Raw genomic sequence first — 21,512 nt, 5'->3', positions numbered from 1 at the left:
CTTAAAGGGACACTTGGGTGAGCTTAACATTGCCACTTATATAATAAGTTTGCATTTAAAAATGACATCAGTACTAAAGTGCCGCCCCCCCCAAAAGACTCTGTTGTGATTTAAGGTCTTTTTTTGTGATTAGATTTATTACAAATTGCCCCGCCCCCTTTTGGGGCATGGCTTATGTTATGTTTTCGGTCTCAGCGATCTATGTCACGGGAGGGAGCCAAGCGTGGTAATATTGCTTTGTCAGTTTTGTTGTCTAACAGCGACCGATCGCCACCAAAATGCAAATGCACATTACTACTCTTGTCCACTTCAACCTGTGAAAGTATAAAAAATGTTCTGCACAATAGTTTGGATTTATTGACATAAAACATGATCTCATCATGATCACCTCCACAAAATCAAAAATACCGTGGCGATTGCGCCTCCACTTTCACAAGCTGAAGCAGACAAGAGCATGAATGCGCACACGAACCCCGACTGGTTATATTTCGGATATTTAGCGACGCTAAACTCATGTCAACTCTCGGGAGGCAGACGGCGACTGGCAGTGGGCAAGCAATCAGGCATGCACAGAACTTTATTTCCCCACTCCCCCCTTCCCTCCCCGGATAACAGTAGAATAATGATACAGCTAATAGCAACAACTAGCTTCAGGCCGTTAAAACAAAAGGCATTAGCACAACAACATTAGCTCCTTACTCTTCGTGCAGCGTGTGGAGGTGATCATGAGTCTGCGTCTTCATGTCGAGGGGTTGCCTCCCAAGCAGTCGCGTTGTCCGACACCGCTTGCAGCCGCGAGAGTGAAGCAGCGTCAGAGTGAGGTAAGACCTCATCAAACACCGGGAGTGTCTTGAACGTGCGTATCCGACTCCACAACTGAGTGTGGCCGCATTGGAACGCACCATTTCGGCTGTTACGTTCCAATGGACGGCGTGTTGTCGGTCGAAAAACTCGGGGCATTCCTCATCCAAATAAATGTGCATGTCCACTTCAGTCTCTGTAAATATCCTGACTGGTGTTAAATGCCTCACCCGTCCTAACTGTGATCAGCAACGAAGAAGTTTTTTTTTTTTATTTAGCAAAGAAGCAGTGTGCGCTCGTCCCAGCATTAATCTATGTAGCTCGGCTCACTTCCTCATTCTCATATACCGTATTTTCCGGACTATACGCCACCCCGGAGTACAAGTCGCACCAGCCATAAAATGCATAATACAGAAGAAAAAAAACATATATAAGTCACACTGGAGTATAAGTCGCCCCCCTCCACTCCCTCTTGGAATCCAAGTTGTCTCTGTCGCGTAACGCAAATAAATGTGTCCATATAAATCAAATTAATAGAATTTGCGCTTAGTACACATCATTTCCACCGAGCTACGATGGTAACATTTAGCTAAAATCCACACATGTAGCATTACAAGAAAGTTACGGTAAGATAACTTTAAACTCATCAAAACGGTCGTAGATCGATTAAATAAGTCTTTTATTTATCGCCGACCATGTAGAATGTATCCAAGTCTCCAAAAGTATTTTTGTATTTGGTCGGAATTATCTGTTCTCCCCTCCGCTCTCGTGCGTGTGTGTGTGTGTGTGTGTGTGTGTGTGTGTGTATGTGTGTGTGTGTGGCTGGCTGATGATGCAAGACCATGCACGGTTAGGCACGGCGCCTTTTAAAAGAACAGTACACTATTTTGTATAGATGGATTGATAGACAGTCAAATTGTCTTTTTATCATACTATTTTAATTACTTATTTAACACAATATTAGATTTTAACCGTTTAAATCATTCATGCATTTTAATAGCTTTTAGGATTTATCTTTATGTGGGTTAAAATAACATGTGAAATGATATACAGGTAATAATGTGTTAATAATTTCACATATAAGTTGCTCCAGAGTTTAAGTCGCACCCCCAGCCAAACTATGAAAAAAAAAACGTGACTTATAGTCCGTAAATACAGTAAATCGGCCACAGAGAGGTTAATCCTTTTGATATGTTGAGGTGGTCATTAGTAAGGATGTCCACATAAATTTTGGTGCCAATTCATCACCGTTTTTGGATGTTATAAGCAATGAAAGTACAATGATTTCAAATGGAGAGTTTGTAATCGGTTCCTCCAGTGACTCCGACCGAACAAGGATGGAACGGTAGGGGGCCATTCTCCTCATTAACAAGAGGCATTATTCATGGAGTAACTTATTTCCTAATTTCTCCCAAATTTATTGATAAAATAGAAAATTACAACTCTTTTCACTTTCCTGTTAAAAAAATATATATAATGAACTTGTTAGTGAAAACATGGCCATCCCCACCTTTAAAGGTTTTGGAGAGATTTGTCGCCAGGCGCTTTAATTTTAAGTGACACAGCTAAATTGGCTGCACATTATTGGACATAATAATCAGACGAAGAAGCATCACTTTGCATTGCTGCCCTTTTGGAATGCAAGCGAACAAGGAGGTAACCGATTGAAACTATTGTTTTCACACCAACAACCAGGTAAGTACTGTCCTAACTAGTCTTGTCCATGAATTGAAGAAGCCTGAGAAGTAAAACGGCTTCTAAGACAAGCAGAACAGTGCAGCTGCGATCAATTCAGTGCCCTCAGAATGAGGTGACCTGGATGAATGAGAATGTGCACAGTCCCGTTCTTACCAATCAGATAAGGGATGCGGACTTCTGGGAGTTTTTTGATGAGACGACCAAGGAAGAACTGACTGCCAAAGTCTTCAGCTCGCACAAAAGCACCATACTTTTGAAAGCCAACTTCATAGGGGGTGAACTCGCACCACTCTGAAAGGAAGAGTAAATAAATATCCTGAAAAAAAACTTAAATGCGCTTCGTAGGAGGTGCATTTATGTTTCCAACACATTTCCATTTATTATAATTAATCTTGAACAAAATGTATTTGACGTCAAGCAAATGTACAATATCTGGTAAAGTGGCAAATAATAAACCTCTACAATGATATTTACCAGCTTCTGATTCACAGCCCATCCTCTCCTTCATATTGACAGCAGTGTATATGGGGAAAGGGTTTTGGCCTTCATTTACTGTCTTCTGCTGCTCAGAGAGCGTATTGGTCATTTTCTGCAAGTGTTAAATAGTCTTTTTCAATTAAAAAATTTAGTCTGAAAAAAAAATAGGATTGAGCGAGCAGTTACTCACCTCCCCAAAAACAATTTGTTCAAAAAGCAGTCCTGCCACATCAGAATGTGACACAACATGCCCTTCCTTCATTTTCTCTTCCATTTCTTGCCTGTAGTATTCCATTTTTTCCAGAGAGAAGATACTGAGTATGTCCTTACATATCTGTTTTTTTATTTCAGCGATGGTGCAATCTATGCCGTCTCGTGACCAGTTTGCATCTTTGGACAAGGCAGACATAGTCCTATTCAAAAATGAAAATGCCAACAGTGTTCAAAGACACCTCCAGTACAATATAACCTTAACCTTATCCGAATTGCCCAATTCCCACCCCAGACCCTGCTTGAGAATGCATAGAATTAGGTTCATAAATCATAGACTGAGAATTAGGTTAAATAACTCAATGTTGTGATGAACACGTTTACAAGAATATGATTCTTGTTTTGTAAAGCAGGCTCAATACACACCTTTTTAATTTTGCTTTGAACTAATATTCCTTTATTTCCCTAGCTTTTATTTCATTTCCATTTCTTCATGACTATTTGTTGTATTTTATCCGCATGCTGCTTTTATTTTTACTTTTTAGGTCTGATATTTATGTCTTCAATCATTTTAATCTTTAGGTGTTTTAGGTCTGTAATCTTTTTGATTCACTTTAGTTGACATTTATTTTGTTAATCTTGGCACAGGGTTGGGTGGGCGGCTAAGTTAACAGTGTTGACCCATATCCAGTGACATACCCACTTCAAAAATATAAAGAGAGATTTTCTATTTTTTAACCACATTTTAAGATAACCACAAAGTTACACATTAATGACTTTAACTCACCAAGTAGATCCAGACACTCCTGTGATATAAGATACAATATCTAAGACTTCTATTTCCTTGAGGCTCTTTAGACTGCCAAACAAGCCCGTCATTGCTCTGGTTCCTCCTCCTGAAGCCACCACTGCTATTGTTGGCACCTAAATAATGAATACACATTTGATTTATACAGGGGAAACTGTAAAGTCAAACAAAATATGTTCCAGAGTGGTGATCAACCACTGATTCGTTCCCATTAAAAAACACATTTGCCCCATTAAAAATAACTGGTATAGAAATGATCGGTTCCAGGAAGGATTACTGCTTGAACAGTGTGGTGTTGCATACAGTATGCTGATGATCAGCTCTGACATTCAGTGTTTTAATGAATATCGGCATCGGCCTTTTTTTAAAAACCTGATGGCCGATAATAAATCTAATTAAAACTGTGTTAATTTCAAGCAACTGTTTATTTAAATTTTCAGTTAAAAGAGATTCCACGGTTCCCGGAAACACTCTGCACTTTTTGTTTTTGTTTGAAATCAAAACAAAGATAAGTGAAATTTCTGTCACTTTGAAATTTTGGAGGACTTTATTTACTGTGGAAAACTATATGGAACTATTTTTTCATTTTTTCAAGTTTTCATTTAACTTTTGAAGATATGTTGATGACCCTGGGAGCTCCCTCTTTGTTAGAATTTGACAATAAAGATGTATGAATATTGGCAAGCATTTTATTTTATAACATACAATGTCATTTTATCTTTCCCCTTTGACCAGCTTACGAACACAAACTTCATCTTTCCTTTTCTGCTTTCCTCAGTTGCATCGATAGAGGGGTTTGACCTTTACTAACTAATGCTAACATATCCCACAATCCCGTGCAGTCGCCCATGGTGGTGTTCAACTTTGCCTTTTCATTGCAAACGCCGGTACGCTATTAGTGTAAAGATTTAAATGACAGGGTGTTCCAAAAGTCTTGGGCACATTTGAAGTCCCCATATCTCCTTAACCATGAATGGTAGTAAGATAAAAGTTGTGCCATTTTAAAGCTGATTACATTAAGTTTTTTGTAAGGCTATTGATTTTTTAAATTTCTTTTCAGACCCATTCATGGCGTTCACTCAACCAGAAAAGGCGTTTTGTGTGCTTGAATTTGCAAAAACTGAATCATGGACTGTTGTGCAACGTGCATTTTGCAGAAAATTTGGAAAGGAGCCACCAGAGAGGAAGTCCATAGTGAGATCCATCCATCCATTATCGATACCGCTTATCCTCACAAGGGTCGCAGGACGTGCTGGAGCCTATCCCAGCTGTTTTCGGGCAGTAGGCGGGGGACACCCTGAATTGGTCGCCAGCCAATCGCAGGGCACACAGAGATTAACATCCGCACTCATAATCACACCTTGGGGCAATTTCGAGAGTCCAACCAGCGTTTTCGACTGCCCACTTCGACAAACTACCACTCATGCAAGCTAACAAAAGGGTAATGATTTAGCTTTACTTCGACATGTTTTCTCAGATTGGACGGGGAATTCTTGTAGGTGGCAAGCTCGTGGACTTTAGGTTTACACGGAAAAACACCAACAATTGTTCATCGACACACCATATCGTCGTCATCATCATTTTATTTCTTCCAATTAAGTTATCTTCTTATCTTCTTCTTAAAATTTCTACCTTCAAGTATACAGGTAGGTTTGTTTTTTTTTTTTACATTATTTTTCACGGGTCGGAAGTACAGTAATGCACCAAAAGTTGTTTGTCAATCACCAAAAGAAAGTAGAAGAAGTTGTTGTTTGTTTATTTGCACTGCCTCAGCTATGACAAGACAATGGCACAGTTAAAAGGAAATACATTCTGGACAGAAGCTAACATCCCAAAGGTAGGCTTTAAATCTTCAAATGAAAATTGTGACATCAATGTGTTTATCCATCCATCCATTATCGATACCGCTTATCCTCACAAGGGTCGCGGGGCGTGCTGGAGATTATATCAGCTGTCTTCGGGCAGTAGGCGGGGGACACCCTGAATCGGTTGCCAGCCAATCGCAGGGCACACAGAGACAAACATCCGCACTCGCAATCACACCTAGGGGCAATTTTAGAGAGTCCAATCAACTTACCATGCATGTTTTTGGAATGTGGGAGGAAACCGGAGTACCCGGAGAAAACCCACGCAGGCACGGGGAGAACATGCAAACTCCACACAGGGAGGCCGGAGCCGGGATCGAACCCACGGCCTCTAAACTGTGAGGCGGACGTGCTAACCAGTCGACCAATGTGCCGCCACAAACAAAATAATGTGTGAATAATGCAGATTTCTCAATGAAAACAGTTCACAAGGTTGGCAATTAAGTAGCACTTCCAAAAAGCTGCACTTGATTCAATCAAAAATGTAAAAAAACGAGAAAAAAGGGGGTCAGTGCAAGAAAATCACTATTTTCAATATAAAAAAAGTGTCTGTACAAAACATCACATGATGACTGTAACAATATGTTGTGTTCCCTTACTGTTTCAATCAAAAATCTAAAAATAAAGTGCAAGAGAAGCACTATTTTTAATATAAGAAATAGAGTCGAAATTACCATCCTTCATTCTGTTTCAAAGTCATAGAAATCTTGGTCGACATCGTCTTTGCCTACAAACGTATGGCGGCCGTGCTAACCAGTCGACCACCGTGCCGCCCCCATAGTGAGATGGCATGGTAAATTCAAAACGGATGGGTGCTTATGTCCTGGAGCCTCAGGGTTAGATGGATTCTGAACACAACACTGCCAGACAGATGGATTGGACGGTCTGGGCAGAATGATCACGATCTCTTGTCCTGGCCACCCAGATCTCCAGATCTCACACCATGCGATTTCTTTTTGTGGGGATTTGTGAAAGGATTGGTCTATGTGCCCCCTATTCCAAAAGACGTGGATGAGCTGAAGGCACGAATAACAGAAGCTGTTGCAACCATTGACACTGCAATGCTGGGACGCGGTTGGCAAGAATTTGACTATCGGCTTGATGTGTGTCGTGTGACCAATGGCGCTCACATTGAACATTTCATGTAAAAATTGAGATTACAAGCTTTCTGAATTTACCAGATGCGTTTTTATATCTTTAATAGTTTCCGAGATATTCAATGTCAAAATGTGCAAAATACTATTGTGCACTTACATGGAGGTGCAAGCAGGTAGGACGTCCTGACAATTGAATGAGACAATTGAGTGTGGTATACATACACTGCGTGATGAAAGTGGTGAACAGATCAACGCTATGCTCAAAAGCTACTACAAGAAAACACATGATGCTTAAAAGCTATGACAGAAAACACATGCCCAAAGTATTTTTGAGGCAATGAAAAAGTCGAAAAGTCATACCAGCAAACCACTATACACAGCAGGTTTGCTATGGCGTATTTCCGGAAGTAGGAAAGACGCCAGAAGAAGTGCATGAACTCTACCTTGATGTGGCAGAGTGCCGCGCGCAGCTTAATATAGCCCCGGACACAAGTTGTTTTGAAACAGTTAAGCTCCAAGTCTGATAGAAACCAAACGTACGAAGGGTAGGACAAAAAGTTACACATTTCCCGCGAAAACACGTATCGGCATTGTGCGCATGCAGAGGGCCGATCGACGGAATGTAAGGATGGAAGCGCTTTAAAAGGATGGGGACGGACAGGGTCTGAAGACGATTATTTTTATGAATAAGGACAGAGAGGCGAGGACCGATGAGTACCTAGGTCGCAGACGGAGGACGGACCGGCAAAAAAGGGTAAAGTGCCCAGCTCTGCCAACTATAACATCCAACAATCACACACGCACAAGGCATGACCAATGACAAATGACGCTTTGTCAGCGGTGCTAGTCCACCAATATGTCCGCCGAGCGCTGGCATTGAATTGTGGGAAATGCAGAAAAGCCAGATAGACTGTCGCTCCAGGTGCTATTCTACCATCCCATAAACCATTGCTGCTCAAGGTGGTCATGACAACAACCAGCTCCACTAATCGGAGACGTTTCTTTTCCCACTATAGAATTCTGGGTCATGTTGTGTTTGTTGTTTTTTGTGCTTTTCTTTTTTTTTTTTTTTTTAATGGAGTCGAAGATTTGTTCCAGACACGGAGGAAGGCGAAGAAAATACACTGATCCCGGCTCATAACGTGAGATTCCATCAAGAACAAAGATATAATGGAAAAGGAGATTTGCGTTTTACTTCATACTTGCGCTTGTTAAATTATTAATTTGCTTTGTAGTTCATGATTTTTTTTATAGTTATTAGAAAATTTCTATTGAGTGCTGATACGTTTTTTTTTTCTATAAGTGAGACAATTTGTTAATGTGCGCACAGCGCAATATGCCATGTGGAGGACTAAATTGTTGATGAAATGTTATGGAGAGAAATTTAAAAAATAATAATCCAAGAGGATTATTACTGCTGTTGATGATAATGTACTGTTTAAGACTCTGTCTCAGATACATTTCACAATATAAATCATTACATAAATGAATGTCATGCCCAATGGGATTTGGACTATTGTTGATGAAGTGCTCTGTAAATCTATGTTTGAATGTGCTTAACTCATAAATGTACGTTGTTTCAGCATGCAATGATATATTGCAATATTTGTTTCGACAGCAATGTAGTTTATGATAAATTACTCAATATAAACATATAGCAATAGGCTGCCCATCCCCATGTCGGTATATATTTTCAAATATATGTCCAACTTTCTCATATATTGAGATATATTTTCTCATCCATTCATCCATTATCTATACCGCTTATCCTCACAAGGGTCGCGGGAGCCCATCCCAGCTGTCTTAGGGGAGTAGGCGGGGGACACCCTGAATTGGTTGCCAGTCGCAGGGCACACAGAGACAAACATCCGCACTCACAATCATACCTAGGGGCAATTTTAGAGAGTCCAATCAACTTACCATGCATGTTTTGGAATGTGGGAGGAAACCGGAGTACCAGGAGAAAACCCACGCAGGCACGGGGAAAACATGGAAACTCCACACAGGGAGGCCGGGGCCGGGATCGAACCCACGACCTCTGAACTGTGAGGCGGACGTGCTAACCAGTCGATCACCGTGCTAACCAGTCCCCCACCGTGCCCTATATTTTCTCATATATTGCCATATAAAATCTAGTATATTGCAATAGATTTCTTTGCTAGCTGAGCAGCCAGGACAGAGATCCATGTAGTTGTGGTGCTTTGACACCAGTTAAGTTAATTTCCATATTAATTGTCATCACTTTCTTCATTTGATTTTAGAGATTGCACTTTGTGTTTTTACATTATTATTATATATATATTTTTTTTAACATTTCAAAAGATTCAAAGGATTGGCCATACGATTCAAGAACTATGCCCAAAGAAGGGCAACCAATTCCACACTGCACCCGACCTTCTGGTGTGGTGTTCTGTGCAGCAAGCTACTGGGAAAATAACCTCCATAAGAGAAAGCTGAATGGAGTCCAGAAAGACCTTCAATCAGATCTATGAAGTAGTTGAAAAAAACAGCTCAGTGCCAAAATACTTTGGTGGATAATTTGATAACAATCACTGCAGTGAAAACTGCATGAGTCATGGGATTCAACATATTTTCCTCATCAATCCCATAGAATGGATGAATCCCAAGGCAACATTAATAAAGGAGACTAGCTTGTATGAGAACCTCAGTGTAAACACACTGGCCATTGTGTTTGATGTTTTTGACATCGCTTAACATTTTAAATTGTGCTCATAGCCAAGAACACACAGTTGTACTTGGCACTCATAACATAGTTCTGCACCTGGTCTGCTGATGGTGGAGAGTCAAGGCCAAAGAGCGTTTGCATATTCTGACCAACAATGTGCTTCCTCTTCTTCAAATACTCTTTTTCTTGTGATGGAATGTCAAAATCCAGACGAACTGCAATAGGGTGATCGGCGCTGTGGATTTTCAAAAACAAAAAGATTCAAATCAACAGTTGGTAACTATAGACAAGTTGTAAATACTGTCTATATTCCTATTTAGAGCACATAAGAAAAGGAGGATGTTTACCATTCATGTGTTTCCACATCTAAATCCACAGTGTCCTGTGGGCGAGGGGAAACACATCAGTCAACGTTCTAACTATGGTTTATGTATTATTTTCCTCTGAAAAATATGTTTTATATTAAGGCTGCACAATATATTGAGAAAATATCGATACCAAGATATTGGCCCGTGCAACATGCATATCGCAAAAACATGCAATCATTTTCTCATGGCGCAAACTTAAATGTGCATCGTCACACAATAGTTGAACATTATATAGGGGGATTACAATTAATTAGCTAAGAAGAACACTGAGTTCGCTTATTTTGCTGCATGAAAAAAACATCTTTCATTAGATAGTACAGATGTAATTTCTTTAGGAACACGTTAAATATCGCAATAATATCAATATCACAATATTGAACAACCATATCGCATATATTGCTTGTTTTTCCAATATTGTGAAGTCCTATTATATATACAGGCAGTCCTCGTATTACGACGTACGTGACCTACGACGTTTCGACTTTACGACACCCTTGCCTCCTCCTCTATTTTTTCCCCAGCCCCATAGTGACTACATTTGGAGTAAAAAATACCATATCGTTGCTGTCCTATGAAAAACGAGTATTTCCAATTTTGTCTTTTTTTTTTCCACATTAATCGGATGTCTGTAAACAGGGAAACCCCATTAACATTAAAAAAAGAAAACCAAAACATTGACAAATATTTTTTCACAGGACAGTGACAATATGCTTAAATAATAAAAATGAATTACTTATTTCTCTACTACTTTTCCTGTTCATTTAAAATTTCCTCACTTCACAAGCATGAGACTGTCCAAGTAATTTATATTGAATCATACTGAGTTTTGATATACAAGTTATTTGTTAACTACCTGATCAATAACAAGGGACACTTTGCTAGTGTGTTCAGGTGATAGTGGCTGAAGCCTTGTAGAACTGGAGGGGGCATCAACAGCAGAGGGCTGAAAAACAATGTGCAGAGGTTGTACCATATAGCTTAATCCCACCATTTGCATCAGGTTACAAGTGAAGCCACACATAGCAGCCTAGTTCCAAATAGCACAACATACAGACTGACTTTAATTACTAAAATTTCCTTGGTAATAACCCCTAGTTATATTATCTGTGCAATGCCAAGAAACTGAAACTCACTGCCACTCCAAGTTCAGTCGACAAGTCTCTGTTAATGTAAAAACGCAGCTTGGTGGTTTCCTTTGCCCACAAACTCTGATTCTCGGGACGGGCACCGCAAACTTTGATCGTTTTACCCAGAAAATCTATTGAAAGCGGGGAGAAAATCCTTGCATTAATTAGTATGAATGATGCTCAGAGGTATATGTACACATATCTGCACAGATTTGTCATCACTTCAAAATTAGTCACCATCGCTAGCATCCAATAAGTAGATTATTGAGTTGTCCTGTATCGAAGCAGTTTCTAATGTCATGGAATCATAAATGCATATTACAAATGTGATCTGTCCGATATCAGTATGAGTCCCGACAAGTCTAAACTTTAACAAGTCTGACATATGTTATTGTTGAGCAGAAACAGAATTGTACACTCCGCTCTCATTTATTTGGCTAAGCAGAAGCTAACCTACAGTACAATACCATAATTGTTCAGAAGCTTGTCAACATTGATGTCCAAAGCAGAGAACGGGGCAGCCTAAAGGAAAAATACATTAGACATTATATATTACAACAGGTACATGCAAACTCAACAGTATGTAACATTATGTTTTTACTTTTGATTTGTTGCTGCCCGGTGTAGTGTACTGTAGTTATGTGCAATTTGAGCATCTGCTCATGTGGGTGGTTTCATGTGTTGAGTTAATGTAAACAGTGGGTCTCTTGCAATGTACATGTAAATAGACAACTGAAAGGGAAAAAAAATAGATCCTGTAATTATATTGGAATTGGGCACCTGACTTGCCGTGTAAATCCATGTTAATATCCTGAACACATAATGGTGCAATTGATGTCTTACCACGAGAATGCCATTACTGAGATAGTCACAATTGGGCTCCTCACTGAAAAGAAGAAGAAAAAAAGAAAACGGGTGATACCTGTTAAAAGTGTATTTCTCAAGTTTGAGAGCAAATATTTTATCTATATGTTAAAAGTCTGTCACCTGTGGAGCATCTCAAACTGAATTAATATTTGGTCCGTTGTCTGAAAAAGCATGGAAATGCGGTCAGCGTGAGCAGCATGACAGAAATCTCTGATCATGTAAACGAGTGTTGTAGTAATAGACAAAGAAAAAACTAAACTGATTGGATTACACCAAGCCAAGGCCAAGACAAGGTTAAGGCTTCAAAGTAGGGGAGTTACAAAATCGTAGGAAAATGATCTGATGATTGTTATTTTCAGGCACTGATGAAATAAACTAAACTACAGAAGCCACATACTAAAGTCAAGCATGCCATAAAGTATAGCATGACATCACGTGAATGAGTCACATGCTGTGACCTTCACATGGATGATGGGATCTCATTCTGACACCTCAATGGAAATCGTCCCCCGAGTACTAAAATGGAAGGGACTGAAAAGACGTGTCATTATGGCAATGCGGGAACTTATCATGGTTTACTTGAAGTGCCAGATGTTTGTCTGTCGGATTCATGGATGAGATGACTATATAAAACTGACACACAAGCCTGGTTATTTCACAAACAAATCTCTCTTTTAATTTTGGTCTTGACACTTCTTGACAATAATTTTTGAGGTCGATATGAGACCAAGACCCCCCCAAAGTGTTGCTATTGTTTACATTTACCGTAGAATTTAAATTGAATGCCATTCTTTCTTTCTTTCCAAGTGTGAGGTTGCTGAGATCAAACATAACCGTTGAAATGAGGTCATCATGTGAAACAGGGTCCTCGTCATGCAGCTGGATCTCTAAAACATTCTGGAGAAATATTGAACAATTTACTTTGCACGGTCTGCAATTTTGGAAAATCACCTTCTGCTCGACATCTTAGTAAACACAGCCTTTTAAAATGTAACACAAAAACACTGGAGTGAGGAACACCATTTCATGATAAAACCGTCCCTCCTTTCATCCCCCTCTGGACTTACTTTCAGATGGGAGGGGACCCTGAAGGTCAATGTTTCATTCCATTCTGGATTAGCGTTATTGTGCACAGTTTTTGTGTTGAATGGACTTGCAGATGCCGTAGGTAGATAAAGAGTGACATAACAGTCTGACTCTGAAACTGTAACATAGCGAATAGGAAGGTGTTAGAAAGTAACCGACTGTCCATTCAAAAAGTAACTTGAAAGAATCTTTTTTTGGTTGACGATATACATAAAAAGATAGCTGTACTTACAGTAATCGTTGGAAGAACGTATTTTGGCTTTTAGTATGGTCACATTTAATTTCCAATAAGAAACCACTTCTTTCTGTTGAGAGAGCCAATAGGAAATCATTACCAACTGGAAAAATGCATCATATGCCAGCATTTACATGGATTTATCTTGTTCAAACAAAAGAGTTGAACATAAAGCTGACACAAAATCATTCTTTCCACAATAATTCACTGGGGGTTAACACATTCTCATTTATTTACAGTGAATTTCATTTATGTTTGCTGAATTCTTAATGTTAATTTAAATTCTATATTCATCACTGTTATAATCGAGTTCATATTTTTGTTGCTCTTCATCAACGGATGTCTTACCCCCAAATGAATGCCTTTGAAAGGGCTGACAGCTTTGATTTCACTAAAGAAAAAGAGACACAGAATTTATTACACATTTTTCTAGCTGCCATACATTTTCCGATGAAATGTTAAATGAAACTATGAAACAAAAAAGGTTACCTCTCCTTCAGGTCGAAGCCAATCCAAAGTTTACCCTTGAAAGATACAGATGATACAAAGAAAATTAGGCAAGGAATACATCTGTGATTATGTAAATGACTTCAAATATCGTAGGTTCTTTCACACAGCAGACCATATGGAAATTAGGACGTTTTGCAGAACCTTGGTGTGTTCTCATCACAGAAACTCCTCGAAACAATGCTGAACAATGTTTCTTATCGCATTGTATTTCAGACGCCATGTTTAATTAAAAAAAATGTCTCCCTACTGTATTGATTTGACTTTTTGCATCACAATCCAAGATGGAGGACTCGCAAACAAAAAGCTACCACATATGTGATCGCACAAGAAGTTGCAAGTTTTATTTACAGCCTATATATTGTTTCCTTGAAGTGTATAGAATACGTCAACTGAAAACATCAGCCAGAAAGGAGAACGTTTTGTTGAGCTCATGATACACAAGCTCACTGAAACAAATACAGCGGGACCTATGTCGAAGCTGTCTAACAACAGGTCCCCATACTTGGGACACAGATCTAAAAGTAACATTTTGAATTGAATTTTATACAGAGTATTAGCTATTCTTGTGTTAAAAATATTTGTGTTGAGTTCTTTATCACTAAGACATTAAAAAAAAAAAAAACACAATAAAATAAATAAAAAATACAATAAAAAAAAAAAAACAGTGTGATTTTGTAGCTGAAAATAATGTTTGGACCGCAGGCGTGTGATGAATACGTCAATGTTGGCACACAAAATGTCCACACATTTTTCCAAGTGACTCTTCAAGTTTTTATTGTGTGGCATTGTGTAATGGCATGTCATGTCTGTAAAATATGCATTTGTCAACTACTGCCAAACGAGTATGCTGCGGCCGAACTATGGCGAGCGAGGAGGGACACATGACAACGTCAATCACTGGCATTAGTAACGGGGCCAGTGGTCAGCAACTCAAGGAGGCATTTGAACTCGTTTCATAGAGAAAAGAAAACGTGAGCCGCATAACCCTTTTGATGTGATCTACAATCACGATTGATTTCCTTTTCTTTGCTTTTTTAAAAATTTCTGCTGCAGAGACGCCGCCCTGAGTGTGGTCGTCCATTCACGCGTGATACGTCAACGAGTCCGCCATATCGGATATGGCTAACAGAAATGCTTGATTTCAACAGTTGCACACAGACTGATCGGCAAATTTCAAAAATGTATTTCTGAGGAGAGTGTGGCCGTTATAGAAACCTGACATTATGTAGGAACGCTAGACTTGCTCAATACCCTCACAAGGATGCATGGGCATAGTGTGTGGCAGTCAACACGTGCTTTGTGGAAAAAGAATCGCACAAAGTGTCCTCACGATGACAGTCCATGACGCAACTACTGCAACTCAAGCACAAGCATGGTCTACATTTCTCAAAAGATGAACATTCTATGATAAGGAAAAATTCCATGCAACACTGAAGCGAGAGTATGAGAACTCAGGACAAGTGAAAAATATAACCAGACTTAAACAAGTGGTTCTTTTTGTTAGTTTTTTTTTTTACCAATTTACCTGAGGTTGGATGGCAAATTCCTTGATTATCATCTTCCCTCCTGTCAGTGTGCTGATATCAAACCAGATTGTTTGAATCAAATCGTCAAATAGGGGATTCTCATCGTGCAGATTAATCTGGAGAGCAGTCTAGGAAAATAGCACAATATTAACAGGGTATTGCTTTTAATATGAGACAAATTCAAGGCTTCTTAGCACGGATATTCACAGATGCAGTCAAAACAAAACAAAATGAGTACACTTTTTAAGTGCTGTTGCCTCCGTTTCCATTAATGTAGTCATTGCAAGTTAAAGGCAGTGCGGAACACGTGCGATATGAATTCGTTTTTGAAAATAGAAGTAGTCAACAGTATCACGTATGTCTTTTGGGAGTGAATACCAAATTGTGAGAGTGGCAACAGAGAATGCTCTGCCCCCCCCCGGGTTCGGTGTCTGCTCCTAGGGACGGTCAGAAGGTTATTGTCGGAGGAACGGAGGGTACGAGAAGGAGTGTAGGGGTGGAGCAAACCTTTAAAGTAGATGGTGGCCTGGTTATGGAGCACTTTATAGGTGAGTAGGAGAATTTTGAATTTGATGTAGTACGGAATCGGAAGCCAATAAAGGTTCTTGAGGACAGGGATGATGTGGTCTCAGGAACAGCTATGGGTGAGGAGGCTGGGCGGCAGAGTTTTGAATGTACTGAAGTTCGCTGAGGAGATGAGAGGGTGTGTCGTATATAATGCTTTTATAGTAGTCAATGTGAGATGAGATAAAGGCATGGATAAGAGTTGCTGCTGCAGAGAAAGAGAGAGGGGCGAAGGCGGGCAATATTCTTAAGAAAGCTTTCTTTAATGTGTTGGGAGAAGGTGAGATTGTTGTCCATGATAACTCCAAGATTCCGGTAGTGGGGTGAGGGTGAAAGGGTGGAGCTGTCTTGTTAAAGGAGAGATGAAAGTCTAGGGTTGGTGAGGTGAGGGATTTGCAAACTATCTATTATTATAAGGACAGATTTGGTACAGATACTGTACGTTTGAGAATACTTGTTTGCAACCATGTACTAATATCAGAAAGGCAGTTAGTGAGGGTGGAGTGGGCCTGATGGTCACTAGATTTGGCAGATAGATTTGAATGTCATCGACTTAAAAGTAAAAGTGGAGACCATGGCGATGTAGAGGGCCAATACCGAGCCCTGAAGGACGCCTTGGGACATGGCGGCAATAGAGAAGGAGCAGTCATTGATGCAAATGAAGTGTTTACGGTCTGAGTGGTATGATTCAAATTTTTCAGTAGACAAAATTAAATATGGAATTTCCATTTTGCCACTGTCAGGTGAGAAAACTTCTACGTCTCAATTTGGTCAATTTAAAATGTTTCACAAAACAACACTATTGTTCAGTCCCCACGTTTGTCTTTTTTTTTTTATTTTTTTTTTTTACAAATTATTGACCAATTTTAATTTGTTGCAAAATGACTTGGTCTCTTTGACGATGCAATGTTAATGGCTCAACAAGCATGCCATTTTTTGGTTTCCTAAAAAGTGATGGTTTTGGGCATGCAAGGATTCCAACAGATTATAACCAATCGCCCCAGACTCAGCATATTGGGCGCTCTTTTTGTATCAGGTGTCTCCAAGTCTGGTCCTTGGGATCCCCGATTCCGATGAGGGATCATTAACATGCATGTGCAAAGCTTGCTGATGAGCTGATCATATGAATCAGGTGTGTTGGAGCTAGGGAAGCTTGTAGGGGCTCCTGAGGGCCGGATTTGGAGACCGCTGGCTTGGATCCTTGCATATCATTGCTGTCCTGTGAAAAACACATGTCCATTTTTTTCGTTTTTCTTATTTTTACGTGAATGGTGTTTCCACATTAGACATCGCATTAACATGACAATTTTAAAAAAGAAATCCAAAATTGGACATAGGTGTTTTTCACAGGGTAACAATGATATGTTGTGTGAATGTATTATTTTACAGTGTGATTCTAGCAAAAATAAGTACCATATGTAAAACATAATATTTTCATAAAGTTAGTTAATAATGGTTCCTGTGACGGGGTTCAAAATAGCCCTCAACAATAAAATGGCATAGCCGAAGGGTGCTGTGCTTGGCTTCCAATTTATTGAATATATAGTTTATGAAAAATTTTTGGCTCTTCTTTGTTGGCTCTTTCACTCCTGGCCCACACTACACTTATGACAGAGGTTGGCCACCTTTTAAACCCCTAGGCCCCTCCCCTAAACCAATTAATCCCCCAAATTGACTGTTTTCTTTGTCAAAACACATCCATATTACCAAAAACAAATATTCAAAATTATAGTAAAATATAATCGTTCAACCAGTCATAAACCTGCGCCCTTAAACTGCTCAAAAACAACAAACAATTATTTAACTTAAAAATCTGGTATTCCGCCATGACGTCCGAACGACGTCACACGGCGGCGCCCTACACATGACGCTACAAAACCCGTAAATAACGACGTGCTCGGTTTGACAGTGGCGAGTTGTGAATGATAGGCGGATGCTGGAGAAAAGTTTGTGGAACACGAGGTTATGGACTACTACTATGGAATGGAAAAAAATGGCCCGACGGTGGCCACATCCCGCACGCCCAAGCCCACAGATGGATGGCCAACCAACAAAACACATGCGGACTGACTGAGTGGACGAACGGCTCGAGGTACGGGTGTGCTAATGTGCGTATCGGATTAGGTTGCTGACACTGTTCTCCCCGCAGCACCTGACCGAGCCTCTCCGTCACAGTTCCCAAGAAATGTCAATTTATTTCCTGCATTTTCTGCACATGTTTCTGCTCTCTACAAGGAGTTTGAAAGAATTTGGAATTTTCTAAGGTCTCACCTGGAGAGTATTGTAGAGTCTGAAATTAAAGCTTTGGTTCCATACTGGGTTATTGTTGTTGGCCACAGTATTTGTCTTGAAAACAATTGCAGGTGGGAAAGTCAGGGTGACATAGCAATCAGAATCTGACCCTGAAATATGAATCAAGAATAATGTGATTAGGACAAAATATGAAAATAAATCTTGGCTTTTGTATTTTCTGTCATTTATAATGGTAATTTAACAAACATTCTTGAACTGTAAAAATACAAATGATGTATTCATGGCAATTGATTGACCAAAAACAGCTACATCACTGTTAAGATGAAAATATTCTGACATACAAAAGTCTGTTGAGCGAATGTTTTCTGCCCTCAGTATGGTGACAGTCAAAGTCCGGGAGGAGACAGCCTCGTTCTGTAGAATCATGAAAAAAATAAAGAGGGGGGGGGTGTTGGGGGTATAGTGGTCCTGCTAATCACAATAATAAAAAGAAAATAACTCCTTGGCTTGCTGTAGTATTTATCGAAGTTATTGAAGACAATATACCATACATTACAATGTGTTTGCTCAGGTTGCTGCAAACTAGCTTGCCTAATGATCATAGTTTACATACCAAATGTGAGGCATTTGTATATAACATTTTTTTGCAGAATATTTGCAAGTAAACACTTTGAAGGGTACAGTTAGTATGGTACAAAATAAATGCATGCAAATATTGACTGGAATGGTATCGTAAGTAGTATTCAAAATGCTTTTTTCTTCATGGAAAAGTACCAACACAGTCATTCAAGGTATCAGCACACTACAGTATACTACAGTGCTCAACGTAAATACACCTGAACATACCGTATAATGTATGTAAAAAAAAAAAAAAAAGGAATCTCTCAGGATATATATTTTTTGGTATACGATACAGCAGGGATGGGCTACTCCGGTCCTCGAAGGCCACTATGATCAGGATTGTCAGGCTTCTGGAGAGCTTGCTTGATGAGCTGATCATTTGAATCAAGTGTGTTGGAGGAGGGAAACATCTAAAACATGCAGGCTAGTGCCGCTCACGGACCGAGTTGCCCATCCCTGCTATACAATATTATACACCTGTCAATGTGCACACACATTTCATTTACAAGACTGCGGTTAACAGGCAAGTCTCATAAGCCAAATTCTGAAAATTGTTCTTGTGTTCGCTGAGAAAAGGGTAAAAAGCTTACTCTGTATTACTCTCATATTCCATGATTGGAATTTCGTCATCATTGAAAAGCTTTGTCACAAATGTTTAAAATGTTTGTTAGTGATACAACACTAGGCACAGGAGCTCAAGTTAGAGGGCTGAAGTCTTAAACTTAGGTTCACTGTCGTGTATGACTTAAAAATATCTTGTGAGAGCGAAGATCAGCAATAACCACTGTATTTGTTAACACAGTGCATTCTCAGGGCATTCAATCGATCGCAACTGGACTGTTATTCAATGTAACACTTGCTGCGATTCCATTGAATGTTAGGCAAGCCCCCTCTCTGTCCATTTTTAAAACCCGTTTGAAGACACATTTCTATTCTTTGACTTTTGATCTGACGTGAGACTGACTGTTTTCCGGTGTCTATTGTATATAGTGTTTTGTCTTTATTTATTGCTTTCACTTGTTATATTATGGCCATTTTGGTGTTGTTGTATGTAAAGTCCTTTGTTGCAGCTATAGATGTTGTGAAATGCGCTATATAAATAAAATGGTATTTTATTGTATTGTATAAACGCAGTTCAAGAGAGTGAAGCCTAACGGTATGTTTGCATATTATAAGGTCTCCATCTTACTTAAACTCAGTGATCATGCAAATGGAAACACAAATAGTATTACACTGACATGAACTATTAGGTCAAAGTATTGTCAGTATGATTACTCCTGAAGTGTCAAAATGAAATCATATTAAACTTACCATTGCCATTGGGAAGGTAAAAGCTCAATAGAATCGAAGGAAGAGAATTCTTCAACGGGCTCTCTGTGAACACTGATACCTTTCTGATGCAAATAATGTGTGTGTGTGCGTTTTTGTGCTTGAACTAACCAACCACTCACTGCATCCACCCAATTGGTGGCTCTACAAGGGATGTGTTATGTGTACTTCAGCCAGGTTTACAACAAGTAGTAGTTTGGTTTGGTTGACTTTATGCATTTGGTTAGCATTTTCACCACTGTGGTGGATTGCTGATCGCAGACATGAGCTCTAAACCGGAAGTCATTTAATGAGACATCCAGAGATAAACAAGACAATTTTACTCCTCGTTAACTGTATACTATTTATCCTACTCATCCAAAAATAGTTATATAGTACATATCATTTTAAAATCAAAGGTGTCAAGTAATAAAGTAGAAATACTTTGTTACCTTACTTAAAGCGGAAGTCAACCCAAATATATATTTTTTATGTGTTCATAGCAGGCCCACTACATGAAACACTGCATTTTGATTAATTTTGCGTTTTTGGAATATAAGGCTAGGTTCACACTACAGGTCTTAATGCTCAATTCGGATTAAAAAAAAAAAATCAGATTATTTTTGTGTGTGTAGGCGTTCATTACATTTTAAATGTGACCTCCGTCTTGCCTGCTGGATGAACACATGCGTCACGAAAGTGACCCGCATCCGCAGAAGAGATGACGTCACTCTTGAGTTGCGACGTTGTGTTTGCGGAAGTAAATGTGGTCCAGCGTGTCGGGGCATTTATAGTCAAGCGATTAGGTAGCAGGTAGAAATAAATAAAATTACTTGGGGGAAACTATGAGGCGATGCTTCATTATCTCATTTCATGGAGACATCACTAACGATGACATCACGGCACAACCGTGTGTAAAAAAATGAATCGATCTGAGCCGTGGCTGAATTACTACGATCGCCATAAATGTGCACTTTATGCTTCATGTTTCAAGTGGGAATAAATTAAATTAAAATATAAAATCAATAGTGTTACTCAAAACAACTTTGCAGATTCGATCCCCCTGCTGCCAGAACTGTAACTCTGCCTGCGCGGAGCGCATTTTGGGCTCCGGATGACATCAATGTCGGATATATGCGACCTGGCCGTTTAGACCGCGAACGCATTGGAAAAGATCGGATACGTATCCGATGTAGGACCACATACGAAAGCAACCCAGATTGCATTTGAAAAAAATCGGAATTGAGCCGTTCAGACTGTCATAAACAAATCAGATAAAGGTCGCATATGGGCAAAAAAATCAGATCTCGGTCGCATTTGCCTTTGGTGTGAACCTAGCCTAAGTTCAGGCTAGATTCAGAAAACAGGTCAGCCGTGATTGGTCGTTGTGAGCAGTTGTGATGTC

The 21,512-nt window shown here is 39.5% G+C and overlaps 1 protein-coding gene across 1 annotated transcript in view; it reads right to left on the bottom strand.

The window, feature by feature from the left end:
- The window catches only part of LOC147139438 (cytosolic phospholipase A2 beta-like), a 30,046-nt gene extending 11,442 nt beyond the window's left edge, over positions 1 to 18,604 (bottom strand). Inside the window, exons 1-19 of the mRNA XM_086045739.1 lie at positions 18,520 to 18,604; positions 18,197 to 18,327; positions 15,361 to 15,489; positions 13,815 to 13,849; positions 13,674 to 13,716; positions 13,323 to 13,395; positions 13,072 to 13,208; positions 12,770 to 12,901; positions 12,125 to 12,165; positions 11,981 to 12,023; positions 11,605 to 11,659; positions 11,144 to 11,268; positions 10,864 to 10,953; positions 9,990 to 10,024; positions 9,739 to 9,877; positions 3,974 to 4,110; positions 3,167 to 3,389; positions 2,974 to 3,088; positions 2,653 to 2,790 (exon numbers count right to left, since the gene is read on the bottom strand). Of these exons, the coding sequence (XP_085901865.1) occupies positions 2,653 to 2,790; positions 2,974 to 3,088; positions 3,167 to 3,389; positions 3,974 to 4,110; positions 9,739 to 9,877; positions 9,990 to 10,024; positions 10,864 to 10,953; positions 11,144 to 11,268; positions 11,605 to 11,659; positions 11,981 to 12,023; positions 12,125 to 12,165; positions 12,770 to 12,901; positions 13,072 to 13,208; positions 13,323 to 13,395; positions 13,674 to 13,716; positions 13,815 to 13,849; positions 15,361 to 15,489; positions 18,197 to 18,327; positions 18,520 to 18,604 (1,906 nt within the window). The remainder of the gene's footprint in view (positions 1 to 2,652; positions 2,791 to 2,973; positions 3,089 to 3,166; positions 3,390 to 3,973; positions 4,111 to 9,738; positions 9,878 to 9,989; positions 10,025 to 10,863; positions 10,954 to 11,143; positions 11,269 to 11,604; positions 11,660 to 11,980; positions 12,024 to 12,124; positions 12,166 to 12,769; positions 12,902 to 13,071; positions 13,209 to 13,322; positions 13,396 to 13,673; positions 13,717 to 13,814; positions 13,850 to 15,360; positions 15,490 to 18,196; positions 18,328 to 18,519) is intronic.
- Positions 18,605 to 21,512: the final 2,908 nt, after the last annotated feature.

This window comes from Filicampus tigris, chromosome 11, assembly GCF_054856515.1.
Source record: "Filicampus tigris isolate MCC_2025a chromosome 11, RoL_Ftig_1.0, whole genome shotgun sequence".
In the NCBI taxonomy this organism is placed as follows: Eukaryota; Metazoa; Chordata; class Actinopteri; order Syngnathiformes; family Syngnathidae; genus Filicampus; species Filicampus tigris.
This window is presented reverse-complemented; position numbering and strand designations above follow the sequence as displayed.